The following is a 15,269-nucleotide window of genomic DNA, read 5'->3' on the forward strand; positions in this document are numbered from 1 at the left end:
TGAATTAAGATTCAATGTTTTAAAATACTGTATGGTTAAAATAGAGATAAGGATGAAGATACTTACAGTAAGAAAGCAACTTGGTAATCTGAAATCAATTTTTAAAGTTGATACTTATTTTGAGCTTAAACATACTTCAGAGTTCCAAAGTACATTTCAGAATTTTAAAGTGTTTTATTTGGTATACAGAAATTGTAAGATAAAATTGTTTCATGTAACCTGTTCCAGTTATCTCACCTCATGAAAACCAGGAAGCAGCAGTCTTAAGATGGTTAGCAGTATTTTTATTCTAGAGCTTACTGCAATTCTACATAAGGAATAATCTCCTCATCACAAAGGCTTTTTAAACCATGACTGCAGTATTTAAGATCCAAAATGCTCAATTAAGTGCATAAAGCTACATTATGACCCAGCAAAAGCATTCTGCAAAACAAGATCAGTTTTCTTTTCATTGTCTACCATAACCCAAATACCCAGAACACAGCTGTAGTTTACTTTTTAGGGCAACTGTAAAACATTGCAGCTGACCTCCAATTACTACTTGGAGGAGATACTTCCTCAAAATACCTTCACAGGCACAGTCCATTCATTAGATGAGCTATAAATTATTTAAATTTATTGACTTTTAAAACCACATTAAACACCTTATCACATCATCACTAAAATTGATTTTCTGTGTTCATATAAGAAAATGCTATCGCAGAGATAGCATGAAGTATGTCTCCTACAAAACCTTGTGAAGTCATCAGTTCTAATATAAAATCTAACCTTTCTAAGGTTTCCTATTAAAAAAAAAGAAAAACTGAACAAAACCCTCAAAACTGCTTATGCCTGTATCTTCTTTGTTGATGGTGCATTAAAGGCAAATTTAATCTGCTGAAATATGGTGCTGTCTCTGTTATATTTAAATAATGTTATTAATCATAAATTAAATGATTCACGACCTCAGCGAATCTTAATGGTTGTCTACAAGGTATAAAACACTTCACAGAAGAAACAGCTTTAGCAAATTAAATTTTATGAAAAATGTATACTAGTATTGGATTGGTATCTACCACATGTATTTTCCTAATTTAATCCAAGAAAGCAGTGCTAAAACCAGACCTTTTAACGAATTTTAGCACATACTTTCAGCACACCATAAACACCTTGTAACACTAATATTACACTAGCAGCTAACCAACAGCTTGGACTGTAGCATAAATACCCATTTACAACTATTTTAATCATTACATCTTAATTTGCAATAAAAGATGGCAAAATAACTACAAAAAAAAGGATTGCTTTAAAATAACATTGCTATGATAGAATGTAACAATGCTCATTCTAATTAACAGTAAGAAAAATGATCAGGGTAAATCAAATGACAGCACATTTTTTGGGTCAGGGACTTGAAATACGCTTAAGCATTTAATCATGAGTAGCAATACCAGTAAAAGATGATGCAGCACCTAATATTTAGCTTAGCTTCACTACTTCCATGATTTTTATGCAGAAGCTTAAGCAAATATGTTGGAAATAGTAATTTGTCTAAAAACAGTCACTCTTGAAAGAGCAGAACAATTTAGACACAAATAAATCAGATATTGTATATCCAAGGACAAAACACACTGCTGTTCTTGCCTGAATAAATGTAAGTTTTGCCACCAAAATAAATGGGTATGAATTGGATCCAATATCTGTAGATTGTTTTAAACACATTATAAACATTATTTTACATGATCAAATTCTGATAGATTTCTGTGGTCATGTTTTATAGCTTATAAAAAAGGTTCAGACTGACTAGTTTACGCTGTTTCGGAAGTGAACAGGGTTTATAACAAAGATGTGGTTATCACAAAATGTTAATATGGTTTATCTTGGATTCCTGACATATATTCTCAACTTAATTCTGTTTAGGAATAGTTTTTAGAAAGTAGTTCCTTCTAGTTTGTAATAAGCAGAATTTTCATAAATGGATACTAAACCATAGAAAACTATTGCCTTGTGATGTTCCCAACACTTTTAGAATATAAGAAATCTTAAATCCAATAGTTCTCAAACAGCAACAAAGGCAACGTACTTTCTTACATCTGTGGAGCTACAGCGCTTCTGGAAAGAACATTATGAAAATAAAACAAAGATCATGACAATCTCCGGTAAGTACAGCCTGCTGGTCCACAATTTCAAGCAATTTTGAAATCTCTCTAGAAGTCTCCAAAGATTCTTTATTCTACATAAAAATAAACTTCTAGTCAAGAACAATGAAAAAATGCCCCTTAATTGTCAATTCCTTAAAAAAAAGGCCCCCAAAATGTAGCAGCTGAGCACAAAATTTCAGTTTGATTGAGATACTCAATAGAATCGATTGGCCATGAAACCAAAGAGACTCGGAATAAAAGCCAGGTAAGTAAGAACATTAATTTAGACACCTTAAAGTCTAAATTCAGGTTGATCTGAAACTTTATTTACATGAGGAGTCACCTAGGACTAACAGAAGAGATTTGGAGTCAGTGAAACACATAGACTTTAAAATGCACAGTCCAAGCACAGATAGAAGTATTCTTATTTCTGAAATTCATGCAGTCTCATTGCTTCCCCTGCTCTCACATATTAAAATGATGTATATTTGCACACACACACAGAGAGCTCAAATCATGACCAACTGTCTTCCCAGCGATCTGTCATGTTTTCTTTCAACCAAAGAGTTACTGCCACAGCTTCTTTGGGTAAGTACTGTAACTCAGCTGGAATCTTTTGCCAAATATCCCTTTTTTGTCCACCCCTAACCAAAAGTAACTTTTTCTAGGACGAGTGTAGCTTCAAGAATTTCTAGAAAACAACTTTGTTATTTAAGTGGCTCAAGGTACATTCCAGCCACTCACCTGAACCATACCCAGCATTATAAATATAAATCTATTTTACAACAAAAAGCATAGAAAGGTCGTTTTTTTTTTTTTTTTTAAAAGAACTCCAGCTTTTAGCAGAAATTCCCCATTTTGAAAAATATACTCTAAGTAGAGCCAATGATTCATAGAGAACAATTCTCCCCCAAATATCTGATTGTATGAGCATTTACTGGGAAGGTACATGTGAATGCATAGTTAGAGAAGAAAAAGCTGCTTCTATGCTATGGTGTTTTACACTTAACAACTGAATGGGAAAGGAAAGATGGTGACATTCATGTTACTTGACACTGTCTCCAGTTTCTCACCTGTAAAATGGGGTTAGCAATGAAAACAGCTACATAAAAACTTAGTATCATTATCATGAGTAGTGAAGTGTTATGCACAAAGCTGCACAGTTACAAACATTTAACGCAATAACAGAAACAAACATTTGCCTTCTTGTCAGAAAGACTTTCAAAACAAAGGTAATACAGAATTTGCTAATCAAGCAAGGTTGCTCTGCAACTACACGTCTTTTAAGAACCCATAATGCAGTGACACTCAACATCCTAAAAATAACAAAAAAGAGACAGGTTAAGGTACATACAAATGAAATCTTAATTCTTTGACCATAAGCTAAACTGGTTATACCATGCATATTCATGCTCTGTCCTTGCAGATGTGGTCCAATATTTTGCATTATTCATGTAACTTTCTAGTTGTTGGGACCATCAGGGATATTTAAAATCGAGTCAGGCAGGTTTACTTGCATGATTTAGTACTGGTTTTATGTTATGAGTTTTCCACATGAGTAACTTTTCTGAGATCCTCACACAAATGGAAACAGGATGCCACAATGCCAATTGTTTCTACATGAACTATTTACACAAAAGCTGACAAATCTGTATGCAGCTTACAAGCTTTTTAACAGCAAGTCTGAAACTTAAAAAATTTCTGTAGCAAAGCTGTAAAAGAACCGAATGATAATATTCCAAATGAACATTCAAAAGAGGTATAATTCACAATTTCAAATTGAAGTATCAATCTAGCGTAATTTCTGGGAAATTCTTAGGGAACATTTCTAAAAGCCATGAAAATCTGCAATCATATTGCAGTTTTGTTGTTGCCAGAAACCTGAACGAAAGTGAAATATCACAGATTCAACTTCCTCTGAAATGCAACAGCATGTTCACAATGAAAACACAAACCCACTATGCTTTTTTGAATGCTGCTGTGTCAAAACAGAAATAAGTCCTGCAAGAAAAACCTGTAGTAGGTAACCAATGCTTGAAGTTGAACAGCAACATTCAAGATGGAACACAGCTTCTGTCAGAAGAAAAAAAAGTAGCAAAAAGAACAACGAGGCTTTAGAGTACTGAGTAAGCGTGCAGATGCTCAATCACAAAATATGCATAAGAGACAATGGATGACAGAATCCTTGCCATTATTAGCAATACCACAGTGATTGCAGAAGCTCACTATCACCAACACTGTTACTGTTTGAATACTAAAAGTGAAGAGGACAAAAATACCAGTAAAAATGGATTAATCTCAGAGAATTTGATTATGCAGAAAAAGGAAGTGCTGCAAATCAAGAATAGCTTGCATTCATCGAAAATAATCTCTTATAACTAGGAGGTTATAAACAGTGACTGATCTCAGAGTAAGATTAGCTCTATCTATTAGGTTGCTTGGAAGCTAGTAAATAAGAGATCCAACCAAGACACATATCCACTGTAAGCAGGAGGTTGAATTTGGAGGAACACTAGATGTTCATCATGACAAAGGGAAAGCTCATCATATATCCAGACAACCTGTTGATGGATAAACTTGCCATAGATAATCTAGAACTAAAGATGAAGTCAGAAGCAGTGAAATCAAAAGCAGCAGATGTCTCAGCAGCTTGAGTAGAGCATCCTTGAAGATGAGAGATGATACCAAAAGAACAAGGTGTGAATGAACTGTAGCTGCTCCACCCTCAGAATCAAGGCTCAATAAATGTATCTGCTTCCATCACATGGTTTCCTCCTACAGTATTTAGGAGCAAAAAGAAGCTTAGCTACCAGAGCAAAGCAGCTAATAAATTCCTTTGGCCAAGACTCAGTTTATGCAGTTATATGCGACAGAAGTAATTCAAAGTATATTTTGCCATTATATACTGTAAAGTCATTGGCAGACAAAAATGCAACTTACTTGAATATTAAATAGATCACGACTTGCATGTTTTAGTGAACACCCAAAGAGAATGACAAAGCCCTTTAGTTTCAGAAGCTAGGATCAAGTTCAGAACAAAATGGGCTTTGATGTCAACACATATATGTCATCATTTACATACTACTCTAGCTTGGGATGATATTGATAGACTTGAGCAGCAAAGAAACACTGCAAATGAGCAGCAAAGAAACACTGCATCACATAAGTGAAACTCCTGGTAAGCCTCTCTTCAAAGGAGTATAGCCCCCAAAAAGCTGCAAGTCAATGCTGCAAAGCAGAGAACATTATCACAGAAGGGCCTTTGCCAGACTACAATATTGGGAGAAAAGACCAGACCTGCTGCCTAAAAGATGCAAGAAGAGAATACCACAGCTTCAATGCATGAAGAAAAAGGAAAAGGTCTGGTCAGATCCTTGTTCGCTTACATACCAAAATAATCCCAAGCTGGACTGGGTTCAATTTTCTGGTCCACAATGATGTGTCAGTGAGCCAAGGCAGTATAGGATACCTGCTCACTTTCAACTCCCCTGCAACAAAAATGTCTGCTGTCAGTTCATTTAAAAATATGTTAATTGTTGCGCAAAGCAGAGAGTTGAGCATTAGAAGAGTACTAGCATAGTTATTAAGCCTTATTCCCTCAGCACAAGGTGGATCACTAAACAAACAAGGCGACTTTATGTAGAGTAACAATTTAAAAAGCAATTCCTGCTGGAACATCTCCAGCTAGGTTATCTGTATTACTAATGGCAGGATTCTGGTCCAAAGACAGTCTCATCAACACTACACAGAGCTCATCGAACATGTCTGGTCATTAGCAATAAAGATGAGTTTTACAACACATACAGACAGTTTGATATATAATAAAAGATACCATCTGAGAGATGCAAGAGAAGATCCAAAAGCATTCAAGATTGTAACTGTGAGTCATTGTTTCTGACAATGAAGTGATTCTGAAGAGCCCCATAAACAAGTCATACCTCATTGAATTATAGGTCAAAGAATGGAAAGAAACATTCATAGATCATTGAGAAACTACACAGCAAAAGTTATGAATAATGTCTGCCAGCTCCTCTTCTTCCAAAGCAAACCGCAGAGTACCATGAAGAACCACCCCACAAAAAGATGAACATTTTTGTGTGCACTCTGTACTGCAAATAATGAATTAAAAAATCTGCTACACAGGTATACTCATGCTCTTAGGTTTAGCAAAGATATAGAATCACAGAATTGTTTAGGTTGGAAAAGACCTTTAAGATCATAGAATCCAACCGTTAACCTAGTGCTGCCAAGTCCACTACTAAACCATGTCCCTAAGCACCACAGCTACACATCTTTTAAACACCTCCAGGGATGGTGACTCAACCACTTCCCTGGTCAGCCTGTGTCAATGCTTGACAACCCCTTTGGTGAAGAAATTTTTCCTAATATCCAACCTAAACCGTCCCTGGTGCAACTTGAGGCCATTTCCTCTTGCCCTATCACTTGTCAGAGAATTAGTATATGGAACGGGACGAGATTTACTGAAATTAATGAAGTCTATGAGCATGACAGTTTCAAAAAGCACCATCACAGATTATATCACCTTATGTAGTACCAGTAACTAATCTTTGGCCAACATCAGAGCTCTCAGAAATAATGGCTATCTGCATCTGTCCTAATCTAACAGTTTGCAGAAACAAACCTGCACATATTCTTGACTCCACTTCAAATCTTTTCAGTGCTCACCCATCTGTTTCTAAGTAATACATACTTTGTATATCCAACATTCTTAAATATTTTCATATGACATTTCTGTAATACATTCAAGACAACAAGATCCTTGTGCAGTACTGACAATGGCCTGCCACAACTGTATCTCATTCCCCGCCATTCAATACATTCATAACCTTTCCTTACATATAGCTCAGCAAGTATTAATTTCCAACACCTAATTCCAGCTCCAAGTAGAAAAGCTAAGGTTTTCACAGGTATCACAGCTCAACACTTTATTTTTCCATTGTTTGAGTTTCACTGAAATCGTAACTGTTAAAGGACACAAACCACCCTGGATTAATGAAGGGAATACAGCTCAGCCTCCTAGATGACTCTTTCCAGTGTTTTGTCCAATTTCAATAGAAATTTCATTTTTTTAAATGGCTTTTTGGAATGCTTTCCCAAATTAACTTCCTTCTGTTCATTCCTGCCAGAATATCTTCAATTCTTTTTAATAATGTCTATTAGTCATCCCATCAGACCACCAGTTTTATTCAACTGTATCACATGCTAAACAGTTACTAATAGAGGTTTGAAGTTTATAGCATATATTTTGCTCTACTATTACTCATAGCCAAAGAAAAGCATTCCTATGTTTGGGTCAGATGACAGATTATTCCAGTACCCCTTCTTACTGGCCACTTTATGGAAACTAAGAAAGAAAATACTTAATAGTTATGAAATAACCTATTGGGGATACTTCCAACACTCAGTGAAGGCTGATTTATGCTTAGAGGCCTAAGAACTTCTTGCTCTGCTGGAAAAGTTCTCATCATGCATAAGAATGTCTAATGCCTTTTAGAATTCTGTGATGGGCTAGATGGACTCAATGACACCTTGCTGTTTAATCAGGGTTAAACTATTTTCTTCCATCTTCTAAAATATCTTTCTTTACAGTCTAATTGACATTTTTGTTCCTGTGTTCTGAAATGATTTAGAGGGAACTCAAATGTTTGATTCAACTGACACACCTCTGAACCTTCAATTAAGGCATAAGTAGGCTCACAAGCTACACTGTAAAGCCTCAGGTACTGTTCCAGGATAATCAAGGATGGCTTGGCACATCTGATTCTTCTAAGGTTAAAAAAACCCCAAGCAAACCCTGCAACACATCTCCACAATACTGCAGGTTCTTTTTCAAATCCTTAAAAAAACTGAAAGCCAAAATCCTCATATTATTTTTTCTTCAGAAGTCAGAATTAAGAAGTTAATACAAACCAGTAGACCTTTGTCATATAAATAACATAATTTTGAAAATAATTTCTGAATATTTATAAAAGATTAAGACTTAATTTGTCCTACTTCAATAAAGGTCACTTTTTTTTGGTATTCATATTAATATTACGTAAAGAACACAAACCGCTCATTTAATAAAGCTAGTATTAAAAGCAAGTTGAAATAACAGACTTGCTATGTCTAGACTTAGAAGTCAGGATTGAGAAGTTCTAATACTGCAAGAATTAATGTCTCTTTGGCCAAACTTAAAAACTTGGTTTTGATTTTGGTTGCAGTAGGTAATCATTTTATCTCCTCATTTTTGTAATTGTAGATGTGGTAAAAGCAAAAAGCACTAGTAAAGTAAGGGTCTAAGTTCATCTATACATTTCTAATCCTATGAAATCCAAAAGAAAGCCAAGTTCAAAGTGCAAATTTTGCCCATCTGTCACTACATTAATATAAATAAACATTGAGCAGTAAAACAAAAACTTACTCAGATACTTGTTCAGCAGTTGGGATATCTACAGAAACTGAAAATAAAAATACAGGATTTAATTAAAAATATTTTAAAATGTGGAAATACAGAAGTACTCACGTTCAAATTGAAGTACAGAGAAATAATGATAATGCAACTGAAAAAAGGACTGCAATAACACAGAGACATCCACATGTAAGTATTCATGTATTTAAACTATATAAAAAAGACACTATATGTACTCACCTTTCTCTATAATAACTTGACAAGTATGAGTGTGGCTTTCACTCAGATGTGCGGCCATGCTATCTAAGCCAGAAACATCAGTCAGGAAATCACAGTTAAGACACACTACAGTCACACCTCTAGAGAACAGAAAGTAAAAAGGAAGTATAAATACAACATGACTGTGAAAAAAGTTTTCTTAACTTACAGCAACTGGTCAGACTATAAAAAAATAAATAAAATTTCCTGCAACTTTAGATGAGATGACCCACAAACCCATGTTCTTACTTTTTATACTGCAACTGGCAATCCCTATCAATGACCAGGGCATCTCCATGCTGGATGTAGTACAAAGAACACCATTTTAGACAGAAACTTAATCTGTAAAGCACGAGTTTCTTGGTTTTGGTGGGTTTTGTTTGTTTCTTTTTTTTTGTTTCCCCTCATCCCCTCCCCATTTTGCACATTATGAATAATTGCAAAACAAAGAAACAGAAATATTTTTTAAAACTGCTCAGAGTTAAGAATTGAATAAATGTGGACAAATAACAAATATATGCCACTGAACAGAACACTGCTAGTGGAAGAGCTAATGTTTTTATTTCCCTGCTCTTTCTAGATTGTGGAAGCTTAGAAATTCAAGAGGCTCTAATCTCATTTAACTAATCAGTTCACTATCAGAAAGTAGAAACATAATGATGTAATTGAAAAAAGCCAAATTACCGTAGCTCTTCTGAATGCTTCTTATAGATCCAAAATCTTTTACTTGGACGAGCACTGTGAAAACTAAATATAAGAAAAAAATACCACTTACACTGGCTTTTTTAAGTACATTATTCCACATATCCCCTATGCTGTACGTGGTACTGCAATTTGCTTACGACAAGGCATGAAAATAGAAGACTCCATTACTGACCTGCATTATTCTAAAACATTAAATTGCTGAAAGTCTACAGGCTTGTGAATCTCAGCTCTAGTTTAAAACACTGGTGCTCTTGTAAATAACGAGTTTGGGAGGGGCAAGGCTTAACTTGGTCAGCACAGTCCTGCAAGAACATAGTTACATTGCTTTCATCAGCAGTTTAACTCTTGAAGCACCATGGCTGTAGCTATACAGTGCTCCACAAAGGAAGTGAAGCTTTGCTGAACTCACCCTTCCTAAAGGGATGGCTTTAAATGAGGTAAATCAAATTCTCAGACCACCTGTAAGTTCTCTCATATGCAGGTTAAGTATGTGCCAACACTGTACTCCCATATGAAACAACAAGTGAGCAGCTCAGTACAGGGGCTGCTACCGGAGAAACACCCTCCAACAGCCTTCCTCCTCACCAGCCCTTGCTCCTTACACAAACCCAAAAAAGGTGTTTTTTGGATGACGATAGGTCAAGGGCTGCAAGGGGTCAAAGCAGGGGAAGCATTAGCACATCAAGGACACAAAGGACAAAAGACTGGCTATTTTACTGCATGGTTGAATTTGACAACACCCAGAACATGGGCTACAACTCTCCCCTTTGGAAGTAAACTTTCTCTTGTACAATCAGAATTAAGCACATTAATTTCTATTATTTTTATTTTTTTAGAGCATGCAACCAATAGGTTATAGGCATAGAAGCATGTAAACTATTTCAGCCTAGGACTTACATAAGCATTGAAATTAATATGAACAGGTCCACATATAAAATATAAACAAAAACTTGTAAAGACGTAGGTCATAAATTCAAGAATTCTAGCATTCAAAAATGCCAAGGCATTTTATATATACATGTATTTAAAAAGACAACTGCATTTCTGTATTGTTCAGGGCGCAGGATTAACAAGTAGCTTTTCAAAATTTTGTTTTACTGTCACTGCTACGTGATCTGTGTCTAATTATTGCACAGTATAATTCCATTGCTCTGAAAACTAACACATTTGTTTTCTTAACAGGCTTTTTTACAGCTGTCATCACTAATACCCTACACTGCCTCACAATCAGTGACAAATGTCCTGCAAAATGAGACATTATTTTTATGGATGACCAGAAGTAGTATAAGAAAAAGTATCCACTTTAGTACACTATTTGAGACATCCTTTATGTGGTATTCTGAGCACAGATTTCATTAGCAATAGCTGTGGCCATATGCATTTAGCACTTGTAAAATCAGATGAGGTATTCATTCTGAAACCCAGAGAACCTGCAACAATTAGTCATTATTTGTTAAGTCTGGCTGAAACAATTATGGAAGATCCCATAGAAACTCTGAAGCACAAGATAGAACACTGTCTGAACCACTGGATTTTTAAGGCAAAACAAGAACATGGGGTTTAGGTCCTCATTACAAAGTAGAAATCCAACCTTACACATTTCCATGCCAGTCCTGTGACCCAGTTCAAAATTCAGCTAAAAGAAACGCTTAACACACCTCATATGAATTTAGGAAGTATTTGATAACCTAAATGAAAATTTCAAGGAGTTCTTACCTCATCATGTGATTCACATAGGCTTTGCTACAGCTAGTGTTGTATCTGCATAAGCTACAGTGGACATAAGCAGGAAAATGGCTTGCAAAATCTTTTATTTCCGAGTAACACTCAATGCATTTGTGAGCTCCCAGACGATACCTAACAGTAATATGAAAAAGTTAATATCAACACTTTAAGATGAGATAACTATTTCAAACTTTTTGCTTTAAGTCAGTTGCAAGCTTGCCTACATTAGGGAAAAAATGAGGAACTTAAAAATGTATCAGTTAAATACTTATTATAGGTTATGTTAGCACATATGAAGAAAACTTCATTTTTTTTCTTCAATTATTCTGTCATTATGATGTCAATAAAAAAGTGAAAGTTAATGTAAGCATCTGTTATTGGCCACTCCTGGAAACAAGATACTGCAGTAGATGAGAACCTCAACTTTGGCTGCTGCTGTTGTCTCTATGTACTTGAGAAGGATTTCAAAGAAATGCTTCACGCACCACAATGCAGAGAAAAAGCCTTTGGTTTTCCTGTCCTCCCTGGTATTATCCACAAGCTTTGAAATACCTACAAAGCAAGAATGTAACCCTGCTCTTCCCCAATTTTGCTGGCTGGTTTTGGATGTCTCAGAGAGCTACACACTGTGAGTGTTAGCACCTTATCAGAAGGGAGACATCTACAATCTTTGACAAAGAAAACTGCTAACTCATCTTAGCCAATAGAATTATATTCTAGTCCATAAAACATCCATTAAATTATCAATATAAGGATAGCAAACCCCAGTAAATCATAAATATAAGGACAGCATTCTCCCAACAGCTTGCTTTTACTTTCTTGATTTTTTTTTTTTCTTGGTAGCTCCCCAAATTAAGGTCCTAGGACATTTAAATAATGGGTTCAAATAAAACCCTTAAAAAAATTGAAGGAGGAAAATACTTCTCCCTCCATAAGAAAACTTGCAAAGAACACCCAGGCAGATGTATTCCCCTCCACAGGTCACTTTTAAACATAAATCTGCCTAATGAGCCTGTATTTCAAGAGTCTGTGGCTCTGTGCACAGAAAAACTCTAAGTTTATAACAGAAAAATTTCCAGAACATCTGTTCTCCCATCATAAAGTAGTCTACCACCAACAAAATCCGTAAGTGAAGACTCAGAATTATAATCACAGTACCAGTATGTGAAAAGTTTATGCACCTGCTTTTCTGCAAAATGGAAGTGTCAAATCTTCTGTATTGCAGTATTAGAAGTTATCGAAAGGTAATTAAATGATCAGTTATTTATATTCAAAGTATACTTAAAGATACTTTTAATGCTAATACTTTACCTTAAATTATGCAATGCCGTATTTGTAACTTCTTTTTTTTTTTTGCTGTTGGTCCATGCATTTTGCTTCTTTGATGTAGTTGGTTTTGATTTTGCTTTTGACTTATTTGTATTAGATTTGTTATGATTTTTAGTGGTTGTATTTTTAGCTTTAGGTGATAACTGAAATGTGGAACTGCTTGTACTAACAGAAGATGTAGCTGATGATCCTGATTGAAGAGATCCAACAGATGCTCGAATAGTCACCTACAAGTATGAAATTATAAAAAAATTTCTATTTAGATTTTAGCTTTCTAAGTTCCCATTTCTATTTGTCTCAAAGTTTAAGCCACTTTAGGACAAAAATCATAGCATAAGAAACACTCTTCAGTAAAGACTGCTTTAAAAAATACGAAATACTGTTGATTAGAGTAAATCTAACTTCAATAGTCTATTGGATGCTTAAAAAACTCTTGTTTTAGTGGAAATGGTTAGCCATGACCAAACACACTGCTCTCTCTTTAGACCTGCAACTGGCTACATCCTGCCTTCTTAAAGCAAAAAAATGTAGCTGTGGAAAAGAAACAGAAGGGTCAGGCCAATTAACACTACTAAGAATATCAAACAATCCCATCAATGCCTGGATTTAACAAAAGCCTTGTGTCTTGTTGCCTCACGATTAGCCAATCTACTTCCTTCAGATATTTTTGCTCCTCACCTGAGACCCCCAAGGTCTAATTCTGTTTTCTGACCTCTCATCTGGCATTATCGCACTCCCTTGTCTTGCCCTTAAATTTGGTTCTCTAGTTTTCACTGCCAGCATGACTCCTAATTATATTTCTTGCCCATACTCATAGTTTAGAAGCACCTCATCTTCTAAACCTGGTTCCAAGCATTTCATTCTCATCATCTACATCCTGTCAAGGTCTACTAACACCAAAATTCTAACATAATCTAAGCTTTTATTAGATTATGAAGACCCTGAAATCTTTAGAAAATTGAGGTATTGTCACAGAATAGAGGATCAGTGCTTTACATTCTGCCAAGCAACACAATCAACATCAACTTCAGTCATTTTTCCTTCCTGATTCTACAGCAAATGAACCATAAAGACCTGATCAAAATGTTAATTTTCTTCTTCCTTTCAACTGAAAGGACATGTATCTTCACACTTCATTAAAAAACTGTAGGGAAAAAAGTCCTGAAATCTACAGGAAATTCTTAGTCTAACTGATTCCTTCTCAAAATGGAAGAATCATTTAAAGATAGCCTAAGTGTTCTGAAGGGACCCAAGTTTACTTCATAAAACACTTAGCAGAAAATTGTGGGGTTTTTTTTTCCCCTTCAAATGCTGGAGCTAAAAAGGACCTGCTGAACTCAGTTTATAAAGCACACATTGTCTATGCACTCTGTATTATTTTTTGCCATGACCTTCCACAGATTGAAAAGTCTTTCACAAGAAATGATGCAGACCCCTGAGACCAACATCCAGACTATCTCCTTTTCTCCTAGCACAAGAAAGGATAAACGGGAGGAGGAAAATTAACCAACAGCTCAAGAAAGCAGCAGCACTGACTGGACTACTGGCATATACATGTATGGAAGAATGGGACAGAGCAATGCCACAGATCACCAGGAAGAAACCATAAACTGCACCTGCCTGGCAATTCTTGTGACAGGAGTATGTTCTAGAGTTCTAGTTTTAGAGGTGGGGGAAAAAAAAAAAAAGAAAAAAATCTCTGCTTTGGAAAAGAAATGAGAAAAGCGCTTCTTTCTATTCCACCCCTTTCACTACCATTACATTTTTTTCCTTTGTCCCCTCTAATTTTCCTGTATTAACACTTACCTTTGTTCCAGGAGGCAATCCTTCTAACTGTTTGGGTTTCCTAAATGTTCGGTGATGCTGAGTCTTGTGATCCATTTTTTCTTTGCATGTCAAAAATTGCAGTCTGCACTTAGTGCAACGGTATATTCCTTTTTTCTTTTAAAAATGGAAGACAATCTATAGTAAGCATGAATGTCATGATAAACAAAACTCCAGCCCTAGCTTGTCTCAAGCAATGGTCATCCAGTTTCTAAAAGATCAACTGGACAAACTCCTAATAGTGTACAAAGCCAAGATACTGTGTAGGAATTAAAGATAGAATATTTAAATACTTGAAAATGCAAGGCAGTGTCATTACTAAGAGGAGGAGGAATCAGGTTACCAGTTACAAGATGACACAGTATGTCATAATCTTTTTCTCTACTTTGAGAAGTGAAACCTTTGAGTGAAAGGTTTGCTAGTAATCTCAAGAAAAGCAGAACACATCGCTACAACTTCATGAAGAAACCAAATAGCAGAGATATTCCCTGAAGGATATTCAGAGATTTTTTTTAAACAGGGAGCTGCTGTCACACAAAAACTTGACAACGTCTTAACAATTCCCTTAAAGACTTTTCAAAATAAGCAGTCATAATTCATCTACCATATTTTATTAACTACTCTTATCCAGTAACAACCATACAAATCAGTTACGCTTTTTTTTCCACAGAGATTCATTACATATATTTAGCATTTTTCTAGCATTAAGGATTAAAAATATCTGCTTACCTGATGCCTCATGTAATGATGCATATACGGTGCTCCGATTTTAATTACTTTGAGACAAAATGGGCATAGCAAATGTTTTGTATTTTCATGAACTGTTCTAAAATGTGTTTCTACATCTGAAAAAGCTGAGGATCTGTAGTTGCATACCTAAAACAAAAAGTTTGACT

General features: G+C 35.4%; 1 protein-coding gene across 17 annotated transcripts in view; it reads right to left on the reverse strand.

Annotated features, from left to right (window-relative positions):
• ZNF280D (zinc finger protein 280D) overlaps positions 1–15,269 on the reverse strand; it is a 55,539-nt gene that overhangs the window by 11,805 nt on the left and 28,465 nt on the right. For 14 of the 17 annotated variants that reach the window (XR_008238160.1, XM_052807244.1, XM_052807239.1 and 11 more), the window contains 7 exons: positions 15,103–15,249; positions 14,356–14,490; positions 12,532–12,776; positions 11,212–11,352; positions 9,475–9,537; positions 8,773–8,891; positions 8,545–8,581 (listed from right to left, as the gene is read on the reverse strand). Coding sequence is in view for 13 of the 17 variants with exons in the window: in XM_052807244.1 (XP_052663204.1) it covers positions 8,545–8,581; positions 8,773–8,891; positions 9,475–9,537; positions 11,212–11,352; positions 12,532–12,776; positions 14,356–14,490; positions 15,103–15,249 (887 nt within the window). In the remaining 4 variants the exon portion in view is untranslated. Of the gene's footprint in view, position 1; positions 2,765–5,510; positions 5,609–8,544; positions 8,582–8,772; positions 8,892–9,474; positions 9,538–11,211; positions 11,353–12,531; positions 12,777–14,355; positions 14,491–15,102; positions 15,250–15,269 lie in introns of those variants that run through there. The other 3 variants (XR_008238162.1, XR_008238161.1, XR_008238163.1) reach the window with 2 other exon arrangements.

The sequence above is a fragment of the Harpia harpyja genome, chromosome 14 (assembly GCF_026419915.1).
Source record: "Harpia harpyja isolate bHarHar1 chromosome 14, bHarHar1 primary haplotype, whole genome shotgun sequence".
In the NCBI taxonomy this organism is placed as follows: domain Eukaryota; kingdom Metazoa; phylum Chordata; class Aves; order Accipitriformes; family Accipitridae; genus Harpia; species Harpia harpyja.